Genomic DNA, 22,812 nt, shown 5'->3' on the forward strand with positions numbered 1-22,812 from the left:
CACATGGAGGGAAACGCCTGTGCCCTTCCCTTTTGTGGTGCCCCACCCTGGGACCCCGACGCCCTCACGGAGCCACCAGGGATCCCAGCTACCCTGCTCCTGGCAGCCTTGGGGTCAGCTGCTGTTTGGTTGGCAGGGACAGCTGGGTCCACAGAAAGGTCCATTGTCCCTATGCTCTGGGGCTCTATTGTTGGGGCCGCCTCTCAGGGTCCAGCCCCCTAGACGCTGCCAGCTGCCGCGGGGGGGGGGGGGAGCGTAGTCTGGCTTCCCGGGGTCGGGGAGGGGGGCGTGCGGTGCACCCTGAGGACTCGCTGCCCAGCCCGGTTCTGTTGGTGAAGAACCCGAGGCTCAGAGAGCCAATGCCTTGTGCGGGGAGTGCTGCGCCAGGTCAGAGCCGCCAAAGACAGGGCTGGGGGCTCCACTCCAGGGAAGAGGGGGAACGTGACCTCAAGTTGCGAGGTCACGGATCCCACCCATCAGGCCAGAGCACGCGACGCCGCCCTCCTATTTCACTCGTGGAAGCGAGACCCAGAGCGCGGAGGCTTGCCCTAGGTCACGCAGCGGCCCCAGCGCAGGGTCTGCGGGGGACTTCCACGCTCTAGGTGCCTCGCGACAGCGCAGCAACGTGGGGCGGACGGGGGGCGGGGCGGACGGGGGCGGGGCGACCTGGCCGGGATCAGGTGGCTCCGCCCCCGGGGCGGGGCGAGGCCGCAAGCTACAGCTCTGGGACGCACGGGATGAAAACTGGCGCGGCATCCTCCCCCCAGTGGGCGTGGTTCCCCGATCCAGGCGAGAGCCCATTGGGTATTCGTCTGAGAAAGGCAGGGCTTAGCGTTTGATAGGCGTTGGGGGCGTGGCCTCCTTCCTGCGGGAGCGCTCCGCGTGGGACTCCCAACCTCTGTGACGCAGGCGCGGGCGCGGGCCTGCGGGAGCTCTGCCCCTCGCGGAGGGCGTGTCCTGGGCGGGGCCGTGCAAGGTCCCGCCTGGTCGTGGAGCTGTGGCCAGCGCCGGGAGGGCCCGGCCGCGGGATGTGAGTGTGGCGAGGGCGGGAGTGGGGGCGCGGGGTGGGGCGCAGGCAAGCCCCCGTGTTCCCAGGGGTCGCGTGGGCGGGAGCTCCAGTGCGTCGGCGGCGCGGCGGGGCGGGGCGGGCCAGCCAGGTGCGGGCGCAGGTAGGTCGGGCGCTGGGACGGTCGGGCCCGCACGCCGGGTCAGCCCGTGTCATTTCTCTGCGGCCCGGGGGACCGGCGCCGGTCGATAGTCGCGGGTCTGACGCCTGCTCGCGGCCCCCTCCAGCGTCGCGGAGGCCCCGCAGTGGCGACAGCTGCGGAGGGGGGACGGCGTGGATGGGGGCCGGCGGCACGGGGACCGGAGAGACCAGCGTCCCTGGCTCCGCGTTGGGCCACAGCCTGCGCGACCCCCTCCCTGCGGGACCGCGGCTCGCGCAGCCGGGACGCTTTCTTGCTCAGCGGTTCAGGTGCATTTTCTCCATCCTGGCGACAGGCACACATTCTATAGGAAACAGGCCTAGGGCCGCGCTGCTATTGCGTGTAATCGTTATAATTTGTCAGCGCGGTGCTGAGGCCTTGCCGCCAGAGACGCACCTGGGTGCGCACCCGCTGCTCCGCAGACCCGCAGTGGGGGCTGGGTCCCCGCCCCCAGCCTCCTCCGGCGCGACGGTGCAGCCTCCCTCTCCCAGGACTGAGAGGATTGGGCCGGACCGTGCAGGGAGAGAGCCAATGCTCAGGGAGGATCCGTTGTTATTGTTGCTGTTGCTGCGTCGGCCCCTTTTCGTCGGCGGAGGCGGAGGCGGCGGCGGCGGTGGGGGGGTGGGGAGCTCGTGGTACCAGGTCAGGGCTGTCTGGTATACCAGAGCCGACTGGCGCCGCGGGGGGGGGGGGAGGCTGCTTCCCACACTGAGACCATCCTTGTCTGTGTGTTCTGTCCCTGTGCCCACGGAAGGCCGCACGCCACCCAGCTGTACCAGCATGTGCCGGAGACGCGGTGGCCCATTGTGTACTCGCCCCGCTACAACATAACCTTCATGGGCCTGGAAAAGCTGCACCCCTTTGACGCGGGAAAATGGGGCAAGGTGATCAGCTTCCTGAAAGGTATGGGAGGCCCAACTTTGGTCCCTGAGTCTGCTTCCCTTACCCCCGCCCTACCTTCCCCTAACAAATCTCAGCCTCTCCTGCCTCCAGCCTCAGCTCCCAGACTGCCTTCCACCCACACTGTCAAAAGGATATTTCCAACACAGACTTGTAAGCATAGTATGTCCCTGTCCCAAACCTTCCCTCGCTTCCCATCGCTGTGGACCTAAGTCCTGTGTCCTCCCCTGGAAGCCCAGCAGTAAGGGAGCTAATTCATGATGTCCAGAGGACGCTCAAGTGTGGAGTGATCCAGTGTCCATCTGCCACAAGTTCAGAGTCCTAGAGAAAGAGACCTTTTACCCCAACTCCATGCATTACAAATGGAGGTGACTGGGTCCCAGAAAAGTTAGGAAACCTGCCAACAGCCACGTAGCTACTAAGGGGCAGAGGGGGGTGTGGAGCTCAGAGGTCCAGGCTCTGACCCTTCATGGCTCATCCCACTGGGCTGGGTGATGCTTGTAGTGTTTTGACAGCGGTGTGGCCAATTCCAGAGTCACAGCAGGCGGGTAGGAGGACATTCTCCTGTTCTCTCCATTGAGGGAAGTGGGAAATGTTAGCTGCAGGGTTACCTGGTGTAGGATGACTCAGTCCTTCCGGATCACAGCAGCATAGAGAAGGTCTCACTTTGGGGCTAGACCATCTTTAACACGAAGCCCAGCTGCCTTTGTAACACATCAGGAGCGAGCCAAGCCCAAGGCCCTGCACCTTGCAGACCATAGCATCAAATTAGAGATTAAGAACACTGTTTCTCTTGTATTTGTTCTTTTTTATTCTTATTTCTGGTTAACTTCTGTTTATGGCAAGTGATACTGAGGTTATGTTTGCAACAGTGGCCAGTGTGAATATTCACTGGAAAATATTAAATAGAAAAGACTACAAACTGAGGGCAAGAACTCCAGGGAGAGGAGCAGAGCCAGCCTGCCCTTGCCTTCTGTTTCTCCTGCCTTGCGGAGCATGGTCCTTCACGCTCTGTCTTCCAGTCTGAGCCACTCCCCCCCATGTCCCCTTCTGGGGCTCTTGCGTCACCTAGTAGCCTGACAGAAGGGTCCCTGGTCTCCCTCTTGCGGAGCCAGCAGCCCTCCTGGGCCCCCTCCTTTCCCCTATGAGGATGTAGGTGGAAAGGAGGCAGGGGCCACATAGTGAAGGGCCTCCAAGAAAAGAGCTGGCCCTGTGCCTGCAGGCAATGGGGAGCCATGGCACGTTCTGGGGTGGGGTCAGGGCGAGTACCTGCTGTATGGTTGATTTCTTGGGGTAACACTAAAACAGGTCCCCTCGGTTGCGACCTTGTTTTCCCCTTTGATGTCCGTAGAACCTGGAGCATCACAGGCCAGAGCATCATGGGCCTGTCCTAACTGAGCTCTAGAGCACTTCATACCCTGGACCTCAGTTTCTTCATCTGCAAAAGGGAACAGATCTCCCTGGTGTGCGTGAGTGGGCGGTGATGGAATAACGCAGCGTTTCCCAAACACGGCCATTTGCAGACCACTCCCGGGCTCTATGCCGTCTCCTCACGCCACCTGCCCCGTTCTTTACTTCAGATTGTTTGTTGACTTAGCCTTTGTTTTTAAAAACCTTCAATAAACCTGTTTTGATGGGAAACATAGGTCACCTAAATGGGAAAAGCCGGTTTCACGTGCCATAAATAGAAAGTCACGGTGAAATATAAACACCTTGGAAAACAAGGGTGTCGTTCAGTTCAGGCTGCTCCCTGTGGCTGCAGGCTGGGAGACTGCTCTGAGGGGTAAGGAAGGAAGGAGATCGTGGGTCAGGCAGGTGTGAAAGAGAAGCCACACTCCGCAGCCTCCCATCCGGCCCCCAGAGTGGTGAAAGTGTGTGTCTCACCTCGAGAGTTGACATCACTGACCCGTGTGTGGTCTGCCTCTGAAAGTTGTGCAGACGCACCCGAGCTCACCTCAAGTTATCAGTATCTTGGGAAGAATCTTTGTGTGCACAGTGTCCGCAGTGCCCTGGCCTAAGGGCCTGGCCCGTTGTTCACACCGACCTGGGAGGTGGCTCTTTCTCAGCAGTGCCCACCGTCTCCCGGGGCAGGGCGGGGCCTGCCCCCACCCCCCAGCAGGGAAGCAGGTGCCCTCTTTATGGTTTCAGAGGAGAAGCTTCTGTCGGATGGCATGCTGGTGGAGGCTCGGGAAGCCTCGGACGAGGACCTGCTGGTGGTTCACACGAGACGCTACCTCAACGAGCTGAAGGTACAAGGCTGAGGGTCTGGGGCTGCCCTGGGCCAGGAAGGCTGCCGGCCGGGGGGTGAGTGGCAGCTCAGCCTGGGGAAGCGCAGCCCGAAAGGGCTCATTTCCTGTCCACAGTGCAGGGGAAGCATGTGAGTCTGTGGTCCCCGAGAGAAGGAGCAAGGTGCGGCAGACACCAGGGAGAGGCGAGACTGCTCTGGGGGTAGTGAGCTCCCCGTCTCTGGGAGTATGAAAGTGGGATGTCCAGTTGGTGGAGAGTGAAACCTCACAGGGATTGCGGCTTCTGCATCAGTGACCGGTGAACAGGCCTCAGAGACCCCTGCTGGGATGACAGATGGGGACGCCCCAGCCCTTGTCAAATCAAAGCGGTTCTATTTTGGCCTATTTTTATAGTGGACTGAAGTTTTAAGATTTTGTTCTAAGAATTTCCACTGCTAAAGGCTTGTTATCCGTTAGGCTAAAGATGAATTGGAACTCCCCTGCCCCCCAGGGCCCAGCAGGGCACATACAGAAATGGTCAGGCAGGAGGTGGTGGTGTGGGGGCACTGGAAGGGTGCTGCCCCTCCCAGGGGCAGGCTGCTGCTAAGCCCCACTGCAGGCCCGGCACGGCCGGAGTGCCTGGCTTTACCCAGGCTATCGAGTGGCAGTTTCTGATTTCTTAATGTTGCAGCTCATTTGAGATGTTAAAATTCCACCTGCAGATCCGTCTGGGCCTTCAGGCTGCCTGCTCGCGGCCTGTCCTCAGCAGCTGAGGTTCTGAGGGAGGAGGCAGTCGGGCCCCTTTGTGGGAGCGGAGGGCGGGCTGGACGGGGGGTTTGTATCAGATTGGGTGCTGTTATCCTGTGCTGGTGGGGTCAAGGGTGCAACAGGTTCTCTGCACCCAACCATGTGGGAGCCCTTTGCACTGGCAACCTCTATAATTTTATTAACCACGGTCACCCCTAATAAAGTCAATAAATTTTTTTTTAAAGAAAGAATGTGGGGCCCTGGCCAGTTGGCTCAGTGGTAGAGCATCAGCTCCGGGGTGTGCAGACATTCCAGGTTTGAGTCCCGATCAAGGCACACAGGAGAAACGATCATCTGCTTCTCCCGCCCCCCCTTCTCTCTCTCTCCTTCCCCTGCAGCCAGAGGTTCGATTGGTTTGAGCTCAGCCCCGGGAGCTGAGGATAGCTCAGTTGGTCTGAGCACATCAGCCTCTGATTCTAAAAATAGCTCAGTTCTTGAGCATTGGCCCCAGATGTGGTTGCTGGGTGGATCCTGGCCGGGGTGTATGCATGCATCTGCCTCACTATCTCTCTTCCTCTCTCACCTAAATGAACAAACAAAAAAACAAAAGAATGTGGGACCCCTAACCCCCAGGCTTCCCAGCTAGACTCATTTTAGACTCAGAGGCAGAGGTCACTGGGCCCCTCCCCTGCATCAGTGGGAAAGCCTGGGCTCAGGAAGAGGCCGCACCTGCTCAGGGTCTCCCAGGAGGGACGTCAGGCAGGCCTGGGGGAGGCCTCAGGTCAGGCACCCAGTCCGGTCCTCCAGGTGCCTGGGCACAGCTCTGCTCCCCCTTTTCCCAGACTCTGGCCTACCTGTGGGAATGCTGGGTGCAGTCGGACAGTGTTAACTCGAGAGAGAGAACCAGGAACAGGTTGATGCCCAGCTCCTGGGAGAGGGAGGTGTGTGAGGCCTTGGCAGGAAGCCCGGCACTTGGCTGCCCTCATTTCCTGGGGCTTGGACATGCGCGGTCACAGTCCATAGCCCAGGGGCTGGGCCAGGAGGACATGCCTGCCCGAGTCCAGAGAGGAAGGGCTGGGTGCAGGGACAGAAAATTGGGGTCAAGGGTGGGGGGAATACCGGTGTCCACCTGGAAGGATTAACCAGGATGGTAGGATTGAGTTTTGTATTTGACCCGGAGCTGCCTGGCAGCCAAGGCAAAAAGAGAAACGTGATGAATTCCAAACCACCGACTCAGGTGAAGGGTGTTCGGTCACTCAACATCCGTATCGAGCGCTGACTGTGGACTAGGCACAAAAAAACGAACAAGCAAGGCTCGCTGGTGTCGTGGATTTGCATTTTCACGGCGGAAGACTGAAAATGCAGTAAGCACAGAAAAGCATTTCAGAGCGCACCAAGGGCTGTGAAGAAAAACAGGGTGGCCGGGTGGAGGTGAGCTCGGCTTGGCTGAGCGGTGGGGGCGGGCCTCACAGACAGGACGGGAGGTTTGCGCTGAGACTAAGTCACGGGAGTGGGTGACGCAGGAGGAGCTTGGAAGGCGGGCTGCTCCAGAGCCGTGGACCTGGGGAGGGACGTGGCCTCCTGAAGGGAGAGGGGACCAGACACTGAGGTGGCAGGTCACTCCCCGGGAGGCCAGGACACACAGGGTTCTGCAGGCTGTGGAGGAGTTTGGATTCTGTCCCGGCTGCTCTGGGAGAGGGGTGCAGTGGGACACTCGGAGGGGACCCACGCCCATCTCGGGCGTTGCCACTCTGGAACCTGCGGCTCACCCTGCAGGCGTGCACAGTGTCTCTTTTCTGTGGTGGACCCCTGAGCAGTGCCCCGAGCTCTGGAGGCCTCCAGGGCTGCTCAGCCTTGGCCCTTCTCTGCGTCCTGTGGAACATTCTCCCCCCCCCCCCCCGCCCTGCCCACCCCGCTCCGCCCTGCCCACCCCGCTCCGCCCTGCCCACGGCCCGTCCGCCCTCCCCACCCCGTTCTGTCTGTGAACACTTTTCAGTTATTTTGCTTCTAGACCTAGGAGTAGAATTGCTGAGTCATATGGTAATGCTGTGTAACTCTTTGAGGCGTCACCAAGACGATTCCCATTACAACTGCCCATTTTATATTTCGAACCACTGCACCAGGGTTCCAGTTTTCTCTATGTCCTCACCAGCACTTATTTTCTGGGGTCATTTATTTATTTATTCATTTATATTGTGGCTTGTGTAGTAGGTCAGGTGTGAAGTGGTGTCCTATCGTGGTTATAATTTGCATTTCGGTAATAGTTTATGTATGACATGAAGCATCTTTGAATGCTTTGTAGCCATGTGTGTATCTTCTCTGAAGAAAGGGCCTGTTCAAGTCATGGGTCCATTTTAAAAGTTGGGCCGTTAGTCTTGGTTGTGGAGTTGTAGTACTTCATATGTTCCTCTTGTTCCCTGGTTGCTCTGGCTGGCACTTCTGGTTGAATCGACGTAGCAAAAGCAGGCATTCTTGTCTTGTTCCCGATCTTAGGTGCTTTTTAGTCTTTTACTGTTGAGTGTGCTGTTAGCTGTGGGATTGTGCATGTACGTGTGTGTGTGTGTGTGTGTGAGTGACAAATACCTTTGTCATGTTGGGGGAGTTCCCTTCTGCTCCTAGTTTGTCGATTGACTTTATGAAGGGTGTTCGATTTTGTCAGAGGTTTTTTCCATCGCCTGAGGTGATCGTGTGGGATCATCTCCCCTTCTCTCCGTTGGCCTCCACTTCTACTGCTGTCAGGTCCTGGCCCAAACCAAGCAGCTGGGGCTCCGAGCGGAGCTGTAGCCAACCTCCTCCCTGCGTGCAGTTGCAGGTCTGGACTCGTGAGGGTGGAAGTCCACCTGAAAAAAGCAGGCAGTGGGAAGCGGTGTCTGCAGTTCGGTGGGTTCCCAAATGCCATCTGGGCGTGGAGGCCCTGACATCTGACCCGGCCTTGGGACGGGGAAGCCTGCAGGCCGTGCCCTTTGGTGGGCAGTGGGCATCTGGCTGGGGTAAGCCTCACGGGTTCACCGCAGCTCACTCACTCATTTGTTCCTTAGAGGAGTGTTTCTCAAATGTGCTTCCACTTCAGACCCTCTGGAGTGCTTGTGACCCCCCAGGGCGCTGGGCCCCACTCCCTGAGTTTCTGATTCAGGAGGTCGGGGCGGGGCCTGAGAACTTGCATCCCTAACAGGCTCTCAGGGCCCTTCAGCAGGTGGAACCTGTAGGACTGGGCAGGAGGTGCAGAAGCAGGGGCCTACACCTGGCTCACCAGAAGGTGGCCTAGCCTGACCCCACGGGGTGTGCTGTGTGCTGACCACTGTGTGCTGACCGGGCAGGAGGCCAGGCTCTTACAGGCTCAGTTGCGGTGGGACAGGTGAGGTGGCCTCCTCAGGACAGGTGCAGGTAGGGACCTGGGAGAGGGTTGGCAGCATGTGCCACAAGCACCTACCGTGTGCCAGGCGTCATTCTCGGCATTGTACAGCAGGGAGCATGCCCGCCCATCCCCCGGGGCTGGGCCCTCTGGGAGAGAGAGGTAACAGTCCAGCTACTGCTGTTGGCGGGGACGAGGGCTGTGCACAGAGTGGAGCAAGGGCGGGCAGGGGCAGTCAGAGTACTTGACACTGGGCAGGGAGGACAGGCTCTCCAGTGGCCCCAAGTCCTCATTCCGGGCCCAGTTGGGAGGAGCTCCTGTTTCAGAGATGAGACAGGACAGAGTGCAGGGACATAGAGGGCTGGCCCTAAGTTGGACATGTGTGTGTGTGAGTGACAAATACCCTTTGTCGTGTTGGGGGAGTTCCCTTCTGCTCCTAGTTTGTCGATTGACTTTATGAAGGGTGTTCGATTTTGTCATAGGCTTTTTCCATCGCCTGAGGTGATCGTGTGGGTTCATCTCCCCTTCTCTCCGTTGGCCCCACTTCTACTGCTGTCAGGTCTTGGCCCAAACCAAGCAGCTGGAGCTCCGCATGGGGCTGTAGCCAACCTCCTCCCTGCGTGCAGTTGCAGGTTTGGATTCGTGAGGTTTGGCCCTGATGAACCCTTCGGAGCCCTGTGCCTGTCCTGCTCCCATGCAGCCTGTCCCCTAGTGCCCTGCCCTGCCCGGGCTGGCGGAGGGCCTGCCTGTCCTGCTCCCATGCAGCCTGTCCCCTAGTGCCCTGCCCTGCCCGGGCTGGCGGAGGGCCTGCCTGTCCTGCTCCCATGCAGCCTGTCCCCTAGTGCCCTGCCCTGCCCGGGCTGGCAGAGGGCCTGACTTGGGGGCAGATCAGGGTAGCCCCACTCCAGCCTGGGCCCTCCCAGATAAGCTATCTGTCCCTGGTGCTGGGTCCTTCTGTCTCTCCCAGTCCACCCCACCCCTCACCGGAGCAGCTGTGTCCAGCAGAACCTTCTGCAGAGAAGGAAATATTCTACAAGGGCTCTGCCCACTCCAGTAGTCACTAGCCACATGTGGCCATTCACCCCTTAAAACAGGGGTCCCCAAACTACGGCCCGCGGGCCACATGCGGCCCCCTGAGGCCATTTATCCAGCCCCTGCCGCACTTCCGGAAGGGGCACCTCTTTCATTGGTGGTCAGTGAGAGGAGCATATTTCCCATTGAAATACTGGTCAGTTTGTTGATTTAAATTTATTTGTTCTTTATTTTAAATATTGTATTTGTTCCCGTTTTGTTTTTTTACTTTAAAATAAGATATGTGCAGTGTGCATAGGGATTTGTTCATAGTTTTTTTTTATAGTCTGGCCCTCCAACGGTCTGAAGGACAGTGAACTGGCCCCCTGTGTAAAAAGTTTGGGGACCCCTGCCTTAAAATATGGCCAGTGTGACTGAGGAACAAAATTGTAATTAAAAAAAAAAAATTAAATTAACTGACAATTATACTCAAATAGCCACATGTGTCCAGCAGCGCCTGGACCGGACGGCACAGGTCTGGAGCATCAGTGAGCCACACTGCAGTGCAGAGAGACCACTGCTGGCTGAGAAGGGGCTGATGTGCCCCGCCTGCCCTTCATGTCCAGGAGTCGAGGAACGCTGGCTGACAGGTGCCTTCTCCCATGGGGGCTGGTCCCCTTGGCTGGCGCCCACGTGTGTTCTGGTGACTGTAGGCTTGGCCCACGTAGAGCTCAGTCTCTAGCTCGGAGTTCCCACGCGCGGTCCCACAGGATGGCAGCTTTGCGGAGTCTGCACAGTGGTGTTATGTAAAACGTGAAGGGGATAGGCGGAGGTTTGTGGTCAGGAGGCGGGAGAAGTGGGGTGAAGCAGTTAGGGAGGAGTCTATGGCAGAACGTCCCGGAGCCTGTAACCTGCCAGAGTGGACTCGGGATGTCCAGGAGGTGGGCCACACCAGCGGTGCTCCCTAAACGTGCTTGATGCACGCCCCTTTCTGGGTGGAGCGCCATCGGGCTAGAGGGCGCTATGGACGCAGGTGGAGAGCCGCCTTGGTCACGGCGCTGTGTCCACATCGGACCCTCCGGAGGCTGCCTGCAGCGTCACGGCCCTGCAGTCTGTCTGCGGGATTGCCGAGGAGGACGTAGCCACTCCGTGGGTCCCTGCAGTGGCTCATTTGTGTGTCCACTCGTGTTCACAGGAAGCAATGGCCCCAGGCCTTCCGTACCAGGCTGTTGGGCAGGGGTGAGCAGGTGGGGCTGGCCACGCGCTCCTCTCCGGGTCTGTCCCTCCTCCCCCCCCCCCCCCCCGCCCCACACATGCATACGGACATGCTGTCACTCAGCGGTCGCTGGCGCCAATTCAGTGCCCACCGGAGTCCCCAGTTAGGGTGGGGTGAAGAAAGAAACTACCCAGTGCGCCCGGGCCAGGCGGCCCTCAGGTGAGGCCCCTCGCCGCTGCGCTACAGCCCGGCGGGAACGCGGTCCTCGGTCTCCGTGGGAGGCTGAGAATGGAGGCCCATCCCTGTCCCCCCTGTCCCCCCTGTCCCCCCCGTCCCCCCCTGTCCCCCTCTGTCCCCCCCTGTCCCCCCCTGTCCCTCCTGTCCCCCCCTGTCCCCCCCTGTCCCTCCTGTCCCTCCTGTCCCTCCTGTCCCCCCTGTCCCCCCCTGCCCCCCCTGTCCCCCCTGTCCCTCCTGTCCCCCCCTGTCCCCCCTGTCCCCCCCTGTCCCCCCCTGTCCCTCCTGTCCAGTCCATTGGCCCGCGGAGGAGGATGCGAGTCTTCAGTCTGATTGGTGTGAAGGGCGCCGTCCTGATTGGTCGGAATGGCGCGGAGCTGATTGGAGAGGGTGTGAGCGGGGGCGGGGCAGAGCTGCGCAGCGCCTGCTGGACCGCGATGGCGTCGGCCCCCACTGGTGAACCGGGAGCCCAGGAGCTGCTCCGTGAGGGCTGCTGCGGGTGGGAACACCGTGCCGGCCTCTCCCTGACGGTTCGCGTGGGAGGCCCCTGCGCAGAAATGGCCGCTGGCCTGTGCCGCTCAATTTGAGCCCCGTCAGTCACCGGGAGCCCCCTTAGAGGCATCTGCTTTCTCGGGGCCCACGACACCCCCATGCACGCATGCACACACGCATGAGTGTGCGTGCACACACACGGAGGTGGGTCCCGCAGCTGTGCACACTGTCTCAGCTCCTGCGCCCCCGCCCCCGCCGGCCGGTGGTCCCTCCACCTACAGGCAGAGGGACAAGGCTGGGTGGAGCTCTCCCTTCAGACCAGTGACCGGGTTCCCGGACCCGAGGAACGGGTTAGAGCAGCTTCCCCAGCCTCAGCCGTCTTTATCCGTCCTTACCCTTGTTCTCAGCGGTCCTCAGCGGTCCTCAGTCATCCTTAGCCTGTCCTTAACCGACCAAAGCTGTCCTCAGCCGTCCTCAGCCGTCCTCAGCCGTCCCCAGCCTGTCCTCAGCGGACCTCAGCCTGTCCTCAGTCAACCTAAGCTGTCCTCATCCGACCTCAGCCTGTCCTTAGCCGACCTCAGCCTGTCCTTAGTCAACCTAAGCTGTCCTCAGCCAACCTAAGCTGTCCTCAGCCAACCTCAGCCTGTCCTCACCCGTCCTCAGCCTGTCCTCATCCGTCCTCAGCCTGTCCTCATCCGTCCTCAGCCTGTCCTCATCCATCCTCAGCCTTGTCCTCAGTCTGGGAGGGTGGCCACACAGGTGCTCAGGGCAGTGCCAGCACCAGAAGACAGGTCTTCCCTGGTGGCAGTGTCTAAGCCACAGTGGCCCAGCCTCTCGATGCCACCCCGTTCCCGTGCCTCCCTGGCCCCTTGCAGGCACGATGCCACCCCGTTCCCGTGCCTCCCTGGCCCCTTGCAGGCACCTGCTTTCTCGCAGGCTTCTCCATGCCTCAGTCTCATTCAGTCCTGGGTGGTGGTCGCAGTGGCCACACTGGCCAGTCCTCTCCCACTGGATGCCTTGTAGCCCTGACATCTCACCTTGCTCCTTCCTGCAGCCTTCTCTGTGCCTGACCTCCTGAACACAGGTACTTCCCTGCTAGGCTGCAAGCTTCCCGACTAAGGCTGGACCACCCCCGCCTCAGGCACTTAGTAAACATCTGCGGAGTACCCAGAGCCCCTCCAAGCCTCTGCCTAGGGTCAGTCGGAGCAGGGAGCGGGGGCCTAGGTGCCTTCCCAGGCAGGCAGGAGACGGTGCAGGATCTGGATGCGTGGACACCTGCCCAGGGGTCTGGGGGCCGCGGGAAAGCAGTGTCCTGGTCTTGGTGCTTGAGACCCTCCTGCCGGGGCAGCCAGAGAGGAGGCAGGAGGTCCAGTGCCCAGTGGACAAAGGGCCACACTGTACTGTGGAGCAGGACTCCTGGGCTTCCGGTCCTGGCTTTGTCAGGGACGTACTGCTCAGGGAGCTGCTCTGGCCTCAGGGTCCCCTTCTGCACAGCGGGTGTGGGGCCGTGCTGGGGCTGCACCCTTGTGAGGTAGGCGGAGCTCCCCTCAGCTCTTGCTCTGGGCACTAGAGGGCAGCCAAGGGCTCTGGAATACAGGCCCACGGAGTGTAAGGAAATGTGCTGCGTACACTGTCCTTGGCTGAGCCCAGGGCGTGGTGGGGGCCAGACCGGTGTGTGTGTGCGTGTGTGCGTGTCGAGGGGGGGGGGTCGCTTCTTTACCAGAGCAATGGCCCCCAGCCCGGAGTTCACTGGGCACCATGGGCCTGGCTGTAGAGGACCCCTGACTCCCAGCCGCTGCCCTGCGCCCGGGCACGGCCATGGAGGCCGATGGCCTGTGTGTCCCTCTCTCCACAGTGGTCCTTCGCTGTCGCCACCATCACAGAGATCCCGCCTGTCATCTTCCTCCCCAACTTCCTTGTGCAGAGGAAGGTGCTGAAGCCCCTTCGGACCCAGACGGGAGGGACCATCATGGTAAGTGGAGAGGCAGGTGGGACGTGGGGCTGGGGTGGGGGCCCCGCCAGGCCTGGCTCCTTCTCCTGGTGTGGGGGCCCCTCCAGGCCTGGCTCCTTCTCCCTCGGGGCCTTTGCCCACCTGGGCTCTCCCTGTGGAATGCCCACTCCCACCTGATAGCTGAGCAGAACCCCTAGTCTTCCCCAGCGACCAGCAGGGGCTGGTGTGGGGGCCCCTCCAGGCCTGGCTCCTTCTCCCTTGGGGCCTTGCCCACCTGGGCTCTCCCTCTGGAATGCCCACCTCCCACCTGATAGCTGAGCAGAACCCTGAGTCTTCCCCAGCGACCAGCAACAGCGGGTCTGTTAAAGTCTGTCCCATCCCCGAACATTAGAATTCACCGTTCCTTTGTGGACCACCGAGAGAGTCACCGTATTTACTGGTGTGTGAGAGACGTCTCCATCTCCCAGAGATGTACCCTAAAATGGTCGCTGCAGTGTACTCAAGTTTAAGGTGGAAAACCACACCTCACGACTCCAATGATGGATCCTGCCCCCCTCTGTCCCCATCATGACCTCAGGGTGGAGGCAAAATGAGGGCTCATGTCCTGTGTGTAGTTTTTTTTTTTCTTTTCTTTTTTTTTTTTTGTATTTTTCCGAAGTGAGAAGCAGTGAGGCAGGCAGACAGACTCCCACATACGCCCGACCAGGATCCACCCGGCCTGCCCACCAGGGGGTGATGCTCTGCCTATCTGGGGCGTTGTTCCTGAGCCATTCTAGCACCTGATAGAAGGTGGAGGCCATGGAACCATCCTCAGTGCCTGGGCCAACTTTGCTCCAGTGGAGCCTTGGCTGCGGGAGGGGAAGAGAGAGACAGAGAGGAAGGAGAGGGGGAGGGGTGGAGAAGCAGATGGGCGCTTCTTCTGTGTGTCCTGGCCGGGAATTGAACCCGGGACTTCTGCACTCCGGGCTGACGCTCTACTGCTGAGCCAGCCAGCCAGGGCCCTGTGTGTAGTTTTCTTTGAAACAAGCCACAGGCTGCTGAGTTGATCGGCAGTGGGAGACAGTTCTGATTTCAGAGCACGATGATCCGACCTGTCGTTTTTAGTTTGCGAATCTGTCTCTTCTTTTAGTTTATTAGATTACAACTTATCACCCACCCCAGAACTTGCATTTCCTATGGGATTTCAGTATTCAGTCTCTATTTCCACATGCAAAATCTTTTCCCTTCCAAAGGCAGATTAAAACTGTCAGTTTGTACGTAACCAGAAGTATTTACTTTCATTTCTTCCAGTTTCCTCCCAAAATTACCGAGGGGCTGGTGCACCACACGTCCCACATGCTGGCCAGGCTGGCACTTGCCCCTGGGACCGAGTTCGTGGGGGTGGCAGCCTCCTGTGGCCCCTCTGAGCTCAGCCACATCTCAGGGCTGGGCAGAAGCGGGGTTGGTGGGCGGGCTGAGCAGGTCTGGGAGTGAGGGATGGAGAGGCCACCATGCCTTCACCTGTGCTTGTCTCCCAGGCGGGGAAGCTGGCAGTGGAGCGAGGCTGGGCCATCAATGTGGGTGAGTGTCCCGTGGGGGAGGGGAGGCGGCCAGGGCCTGGGGAGGGCCAGGCTGTGAGCTCCCAGGCTCTGCTGCCTGGGAGAAACCCACCAGTGCCTCCATCTGGAGTGGAATCCTTGTCTGAAAGAGTTCCCCAAGTTGCTCCGTGCCTTTGCATACTTCCAGTGACGGGGAGCTCACTCTCTCCCAGAAGGCCCATGCCATCCTCTGGACAGGTCTGCATGGGGATGAGACCTGCAGGGTTTCGAGGGCTCCTCCCACCTGTGGGGGCCCAGGACAGCCTGCAGGGGCTTGGTCATGTGGTAGACAGGTCCAGGATCAATATCACTTCCTTCTCAGGGGCGTTGAGGGCCAGCACTGCCCCGTCTCCTGGACTGTCCCACCAAGTTGGCTTATGGCAGGGCTGCACCTATAGTTCTCGTCCCTCCCAGGGACCCTCATGGAGGCTCCGCACTGAACAGTCTGTGCTGCTGTCTGTCCAGCCTCTCATCTGCACTGGGCGTTACTGTCCAGTCCAGTTATGTTGATGAGCGTATGGACATCAAGAGAGCCCTAGTGGCTTGCTCAGAGCCCCAGATCTGCCCCTGCCCCGACCGTGGACTGTGAGCACTGCAGGCAGGGGCTGGGGCTCTTCCGTCCTGGTGTGGTCAGGTGCCCATCCTTAGTGCTGGCTTAACCACGGTGTTAGGACACTCTGCTGAACAGATGAGGGGACAGCCGTGTGCTTACAGGTTCCCGAGGGGACCAGGAAGCCCTTCCCTGTGGACGGTGTCATGGCCTGGTAGAGGTTAAGAGCTGGATCCTGAACCAGCCTTGGTTTGAATCTTGGTTCTGCCATTAGTGAGCTGTGTGACACAGGGCCAGTTGCTGACCTTCTCTGGGCTCTTGCTGTGAAGTGGAGGGCATGGCGGTAGTATTGGCTGCTGGGGCTGCAGGGAGGTGTCAGCGAGCTTCATGCTGGCTGGGGTTCGTCCACTGTGGCTGTTAGCTCATCGTGAACCAGTGTCAGCCCCATGAGTGGTGGAAGTGGCAGGTCCCTGGTCCTCGGGTCCCGGCTTCACGCTGCCTGGGAGGCAGTGACTGGGCTCAGTGTCAGACATCGGCAGTGCAGGGCCCTGTAGGGCAGCCGGGGACCGGCTGTGTGGGCACTGGGGCCCCGAGGCAGTGGTCTCAGGGCTGGGAGGTGAGGAGGCTGGGCCCTGGGTTCCAGGGCCCTCATTGTTGCTGGTTGCTGTGGGCAGCCAGGACTAGTGGCGGGTTCTCCGCCTGCTCACCCTCGTCCGCATGCGGCGGGATCTGGGTGGTCCTGGCTAGACCTGCCCCCCCTGCCCCCCCCCCCGCCACCCCCCCCTACATCCTTCCCCAGTGGGAGGACTCACATGGACAGGCTCAGCTCTGGGGGACTCACTGCCTTGGGAAGGATGAGCTCCCGGCCCCTAAGGGTGTGGGTGGGCTGGGGGCGGCTGACTTGTTGGGACACCCCAAGAAGTTTCCATCTCTGACAGGGCAGCTGGGATGTCAGCGCTGCCCCCTGAGCTGGGTGTGAGTGTGTCCAGGGGCTGGGTGCACTCTGCCCACCTGGAGCGGTCCTGAGGGCGGAGCAGGGAGGGGTGTTGGGAGGCGGGGCGGGCGGGGGTCCTGGGTCCGCCCCTGAGCCGGCCCTGACCTGACCTGACCTGCAGGTGGCGGTTTCCATCACTGCTCCAGCGACCGGGGCGGGGGCTTCTGCGCCTACGCGGACATCACGCTCGCCATCAAGGTGCGCAGGGGTCACGTGGGCTCAGCGCCCAGCCCGCCCTGGGGCCCCGCCCTTCCCAGTCTGTGCTGTCACCTCCATTACAGAGACGCGGACGGGGCGTGGGGGGCGCTGGGGGTCCCACTGCCTCGCTCAGTCAGCTGGGGCTCAGACCCAGATGAGATGCTCTTCTGTGCCCTTGGGACCAAGGGAGCTGCTCCGGTCTCGTGTGGGGGGGGCGCACTTCCAGGGGGGGGCGCACTTCCACGGTAGAAGTAGGGGTGTTGCACAGGGAGCGAGGAAGAGGTGGGGGTTCCACGGTAGAAGTAGAGAAGTAGGGGTGTTGCACAGGGAGTGAGGAAGAGGTGGGGGTAACAGTGATGGGGGTAACAATGGCCTTGACTATGGGCTCAAGCCTCAGCCAGCCCCGCCCTTGGGGCTCACCTGTTACCCTCACACGTTGCAGGTGAGGACACAGGCCCAGGGGGGTGAGGTCACGCAGCCAGCACGGGCTGTGGGAGGGACCCCAAGTGTGCCCCGACCACCCTGCGTCTGGGTGTCAGGGTCAGTGGCCCCTGTTCTCACAGGGCACACACACTCATGGTGGGGTGGTGGGGGTTGGGGGTAGGCCAGCAGACCCTGGTCATTCAGAGAGGTGGACACAGGGGATCGGAGGGTGGGGGGAGGGGAAGGATGGCTTCCCAGGGAAGGGGGCATGAGGACATGGCCCTATAGTAAGTAAGGCAGAGCTTGTAGATAAAGCTCCAGGCCCAGTGTGGAGGGGTGGGGGTGGGGGGTGGGGGGTGGGGGGGGCCCTCCCCTAGTCCCCCCCCTTGTCCCCCCCAGGCTCCCCACCCGTTACCCTAGGATTACTGGGCTGTTGCTGAGGGCCAGCCTCACTCCCCTGCTCAACCCCTGACTGCAGCTGGTCCTTCAGGGCCCAGCACAGGCCCTTCCTCCAGGGAGCCTTCCCTGACTACACACACGTAACTCTCCTGGGCTGTGATGTCTTTGCCCGGCCCTGGTAGCCAGAAGCATATGTGGCCTCCTCCCGTGGCCCCTCGCCACCCGGGAGTCCCCGAGGGGCTGTGTGTCTTCTGGCCTCTGGGGACCCTCACATTTTCCCTCTCCTCCCTGAGCAGTTTTTGTTTGAGCGGGTGGAAGGCATCTCCAGGGCCACCATTGTTGACCTGGACGCCCACCAGGTGAGTGCCCTGTGGGGTGGGGTCTGCTGGGCCCCCAGCTCCTGTGTGCCTCCGCCAGCATCTGTCATGCAGCCCCACCCAGGGGGACTCCCCCGTGCCAGGGGCCTCCCGGAGCTCCAGGCAGAGCTCTGCCACCTCCGTCTGGACCTGCCTCAGCCTGTGTGCCCCTCAGCCCTCTGCAGTGTCCTGTCATCTCCTGATGCCCCTTCCCTCCCCCCAGCCAGGCTGGCAGCGCCCCTGAGCTCAAAGCCCTCCGCAGCTTCCTGGTCAAGGGGCACTGGGGACCCGCCCCTGGGAAGGTGCCACTCACATGGTCTCAGGGCCGCTCGGCCCCAAAGCCACTGCTCAGGAACCGACTCCTTAGGGGTAGAGCCTCAGGACTCGAAACCCAGGCCTGGCGCCCCTGGTCAAGGACAGGGCAGGGCACCCAGTGGGCCCAGTGGCTTGGTGATGCTCGGGGCCCTGCCTCGAGGTTACATGGTCACACTGAGTCCCCTGAACACAGTCACGTGAGTGCAGCCCTTGGCTCTGTGCACCGCATTCTGGTCCCAGGCTCAGGAAGGGCGGGCCTGGAGTCCTGCTGCTGCTGCCGCCTCAGGTCACACCGGGGGGGCCACAGGCCAGGTTTGGAGGTCGAATCCCCGCTTTGTCACTTGACTGTCGTGAGACCCTCTGCCGCAGGGCAAACCAAACCACACTGCTGCGGGGTGAGGTGGGGGTTCTGGCCTGGCTGAGGGCAGTGCCCGCACGTGACCTCCATGTTCTCCCCGCAGGGCAATGGGCACGAGAGGGACTTCATGGGGGACAAGCGCGTGTACATCATGGACGTCTACAACCGCCACATCTACCCTGGAGACCGCTTTGCCAAGCGTAAGCCCGCCCCGCCCCCGGCCCGAGTGCGCTCCTGCGTGGGTGGGGTCCCCTGAGCAGTGCCTGTGTGCTGGGCCCCGCGGAGGCCACTTCATCCCTCCTCAGCGTCCCCGAGAGCTGGGAATCGTCCCCATTGTGCAGACAAGGAAACTGAGGCCTGAGGAAGCCCCATGACCCACCCGTGATCACATTAGCCTGTTTAATGAATGGCGCGTGGGTTCTTAGAGTGGGGGAACCAGCAGGGGTAGGAAAACAAGACTCCTGGGCTCGCATCTGTCTGGTAGAACGCGGGGAACGAGGGAAAAGAAACAAGAGGAAGGACAGGGTACACGGGACAGTCCCAGTCAGACGGCAGGTGTCAGTGCTAATGTGACTGGTGACGGACGATGAGGGCAGGCAGGTTAAAGGGATCCCTCCAGAGAGAGGGGTGCTCAGGGCGGGCCGAGGAAGCTCAGGGGCCTGCCCGCTGTGGGGATGTTTACGCCAGAAGGGCTGGTGGCTCCGCTGTGGGCACCCCGCCGCCCTGGTGGCTCAGGGCCTGTTTCTGAATCTTGGACATGCTGGATTTGGACTTGAGGGCCCAGCATAGCATGGTGTCCGCGTGTCTGGGCAGGGGCTCGTGGAGGCAGGGAGGTCAGACGTCTGGCCTGGTCCCCGGGTCCCCAGGGTGCAGGGCTCTCACCGGTAGTCCTGCGGGCAGCCCAGTGTGGCTGAGTGAGAGGCAGAGGGCTGGAGTCAGACAGGCTATTTTCTAGTCCTGCCTTTGGGCACTGCCAGGGCCTTGGGCCTCCTGTGCCCTCTGATCTCAGTTTCCTCCCCACACTGGGGGTGCCCGTGTCCCCCCAGAGGCCATCCGGCAGAAGGTGGAGCTGGAGTGGGGCACGGAGGACGAGGAGTACCTGTACCGAGTGGAGCGGACCCTGGACCGAGCCCTGAAGGAGCAGCTGCCCGACGTGGTGGTGTACAACGCGGGCACCGACGTCCTGGAGGGGGACCGCCTCGGGGGCCTGTCCGTCAGCCCACAGGTGCGTCCTGGCCCGGGGGCGGGGGGCGTCTGCCCTGCGGAGTCGGCTGCAGCAGGACAGGGGCCCCGGCACCCCTGCTGCCGTCAGGGCGGGTGGGAACAGCAGCAGTCCGAGCAGGGCTAGACCTGCGGCAGGACCTCCCCACCCACACACCACGAGGCCCGCCCCGCCAGCCTCCTCGTCTCCCCACAGGGGATCGTCAGGCGGGATGAGCTGGTGTTCCGGATGGTCCGCGGCCGCCATGTGCCCATCCTCATGGTGACCTCGGGCGGCTACCAGAAGCGCACTGCCCGCATCATCGCTGACTCCATCCTTAATTTGTATGGCCTGGGGCTCATCGGGTCAGAGTCGCCCAGTGTCTCCGCGCGGAGCTCAGACGCCCCTCTGCTGCCCCAGGAGGTGCCCTGAGACACTGCCCTTCTGAGTGGCGCCCGCCTGCCTCCCACCCTGCCCACCCCTGAGTGCTTCTCCTTTTCTAACAACGTGGGGGGGGGCAGCTGCCAGGGGCCCTGGGGGGCCCGGAGCCGGTCCCTGACCGGGCCTGCCTGAGGGGCCTGGCCAGCAGCCCCTCTTCTCTCCCCTCTGGGTGCTGGAGGCCCTCTGCGGTGAGGCCAGAAGGTAGTCCCAGGAAGAGAGCACATGGGGTCACTGGTCAGCCAGGCCCCATGGAAGCAGACATTCACCATGGAGAGAGGAGGGCAAGTGAGGCCCAGGGGGGCTGCAGGGGGGCTTCCAGGAGTCAGAGTGCTCTGGTGTCAAAAGAAACTCAAACTCATGTCAGACCAAGGGGGCGTCCATCTCTGCCACGGCTGGGCCTCCCCCTCCTCTGAAGTCATGTGACTGGCGCCTCTTCTTGTGTCCGTGGATGTGAGGAGTGGGCACAGCCACGTGGGGGACTGAGAGCCAGGCCCCGGGGGGGGGGCTGAATTCCTAGCCAGCACCAGCGGTTCTCCATCTGTGTTCCCCTCAGGGATGTGAGGGCTGTCCCCCTCCCAGCCTGCAGTCACGCCAGGTGAAGGGGAGGCCTGAGGAACCCAGGCCCCTGCCTCTGCAGTGGTCTTCCCTGCCCCGGGAGAGGGGCAGTGTTGGGAAGAACACTTGGCCCAGGGCCTCAGCTCTGGAGGCATACGGGGCTGCTGACCCCAGTGGGCAGGGGACAGAGGACATCTCAGATGGGGCAGGTGGCCAACCCAGGTCCTGCGGAAATGGAGGCCCCACGCGGAGACTGAGGCCCGGGGGTGGGGGGGGCAGGCTGGGGTTTCTGCAGAGGGAGCAGGGTCTCCGTCCGGGGAGGATGGGGGCAGGGCCCTGGGAGGGGCTGCAGCCTTCACTGGCCTCACCCAGATTCCCCAGGGCCCTGGTCACCCTCTGTGTCCAGGGTCCCAAGTGGGCACTAGCCCTGTCCCCAGTTCTACTCTGAAGGGGACACTTAGGCCCCCCAGGAAGTGAGGCGGGGGGGGGGCATCCAGCTCCCTGCTGCTCTGAGAGGAAGAAGGTAGGGCTGGGCCAGGCTGGGCCCCAGAACAACCCCCTCCCTGGGACGCATGCTCTTCGCCACCTGGGGGAGCTCCTGCCGCCCACCTTCCTCCTCACACCCCGTTTGCTGGGGCGGGGGCGGGGGATGAACGTTCCAGATCACAGACTGTCCACTGCTGACCTGGACAAGACCCGAGGCATTAACCGTGCATCTGGACACCCCCCGCCTCTGTCGTTGGTCTCTGCCCCCGATGTGAGGCCCCCTCATCCTCTGTCCTCAGCGCGGCCTGTGGCGTCCAGGGTTTGCGAGGGGACTGTGCTGCTGAGCTTGTCTGTGGAAAACCGGAGGCTCTGGACTGGGCCCGGGCACCGTGTGTATGTGCTGGATGCGAGCGGCCCTTCCCTCCTGTGAACGAAAGGGAATAAAAACTTAAAATACACACAGCAGGAGGCCCGACAGGAGGCAGCTGCCCAGGAAATGATGGCGTTCTATTCCGTCCTCCACGTCCTGCGAAGCAGGGCCCTATTCCTGCTTTATAGACCAGACAGCTGAGACTCTGCAAGCCCGGACGTCCACACCACAAGCACATCTAGAGAGTGGCGGGGCCGGGATTGGACCCAGCTCTGGTGTGTCTGCCGCCGCAAATTTAGGGGTGAAGGAGATTGTGGGGGGCGGTCATTGCTCTCCAGGGGCCTCCCGGGTCTGGCACAGTCCGGGAACTGGGGGAGGGCAGCAGGGCTGGGCAGTGATGGCTCTGCACAGTGTGGGGCTGTGGCAGGGCAGCGCGTGGGTGTGTGTGGGGTCTCCTAGCCCTGGGCCGGGTTGGAGCACTTGTGGGGATGGTCAGTGTGGGGCAGAGTGGTCCAGGGCTCCCTGCAGGAACTGCCAGGTGCCAAGCCCTGCCCCAGGGACTTGGTGGGCATCCCTTGTGGAGCCTGGCAGCGCGCTGAGGAAGAACGAGAGTGTTTTTATGTTTCCTGGGGGCAGACGCACAGGCACAAGTGGGTTAGTTCCTGAAGCCCGCATCTAGGAAGTGGGGAGCAGAATCCCGCTCCAGAGTCCATAGCCGTCTCCCCTCTGTAAGGGGCTTTCAAAGACCCTTTCCCAAAGGAGGTCCGGGGATAGACGCCTTCACGCGCGGAGGACTCCGGGCTATGTTTCCTGGGCACCTGGTAGGTGTCAGCGGTGAGGACGGTTCCTCCTGGCTGTGTTGTGGAATCGGGACGGCTGGAGTGGAACGTTGGGGTCCTGCTCTCCAGCCCCGTGCGTATCATACCCGCTGCTGTGAAAAGCCAGGGGAGGGGCCAGCGTGGCAGTCTGGGGGGTGTGGGGGGTGCTGCAGTCCAGGGGGGAGGGAACAGGCGGGGGTGGTCTGCATCAGACAAGCTTGGGAAGCGCTGTCAGTGGGAGCCCAGCGGGGGACCAGCCCTGATGCCTGGTGCGGTGCGTGGGGGTTTGTGTAGGAGGCCCTTGCCAAAGCGGGAACATTCGACCTGGGAGGTGGAGGCCCCCGCTCACGCGCTGGGGAGTGGGCAGACCTTGGAGCCCAAGTGCACCACCTGGGGAGCCAGGTCCCCTCGGGCCTGGGCAAGGAGCCCCGGGCAAAG

The 22,812-nt window shown here is 61.7% G+C and overlaps 1 protein-coding gene across 2 annotated transcripts; it reads left to right on the plus strand.

The window, feature by feature from the left end:
- Nucleotides 1-914: 914 nt before the first annotated feature.
- Nucleotides 915-21,683, plus strand: LOC136379797 (histone deacetylase 11). 2 transcript variants are annotated; one of them, XM_066347363.1, is made up of 10 exons: nucleotides 915-1,030; nucleotides 1,960-2,108; nucleotides 4,254-4,354; nucleotides 13,238-13,354; nucleotides 14,851-14,893; nucleotides 16,576-16,652; nucleotides 17,771-17,833; nucleotides 18,607-18,703; nucleotides 19,550-19,728; nucleotides 19,921-21,683. In XM_066347363.1, coding segments are annotated over exons 1-10 (1,044 nt in total). In that variant the 5' UTR covers nucleotides 915-1,028; the 3' UTR covers nucleotides 20,137-21,683. The 2 variants fall into 2 exon arrangements, with proteins under 2 accessions (XP_066203460.1, XP_066203461.1); XM_066347364.1 differs by lacking the exon at nucleotides 915-1,030 and adding an exon at nucleotides 1,577-1,847.
- Nucleotides 21,684-22,812: the final 1,129 nt, after the last annotated feature.

Source organism: Saccopteryx leptura, chromosome 8 (assembly GCF_036850995.1).
Source record: "Saccopteryx leptura isolate mSacLep1 chromosome 8, mSacLep1_pri_phased_curated, whole genome shotgun sequence".
NCBI classification, from domain to species: Eukaryota; Metazoa; Chordata; class Mammalia; order Chiroptera; family Emballonuridae; genus Saccopteryx; species Saccopteryx leptura.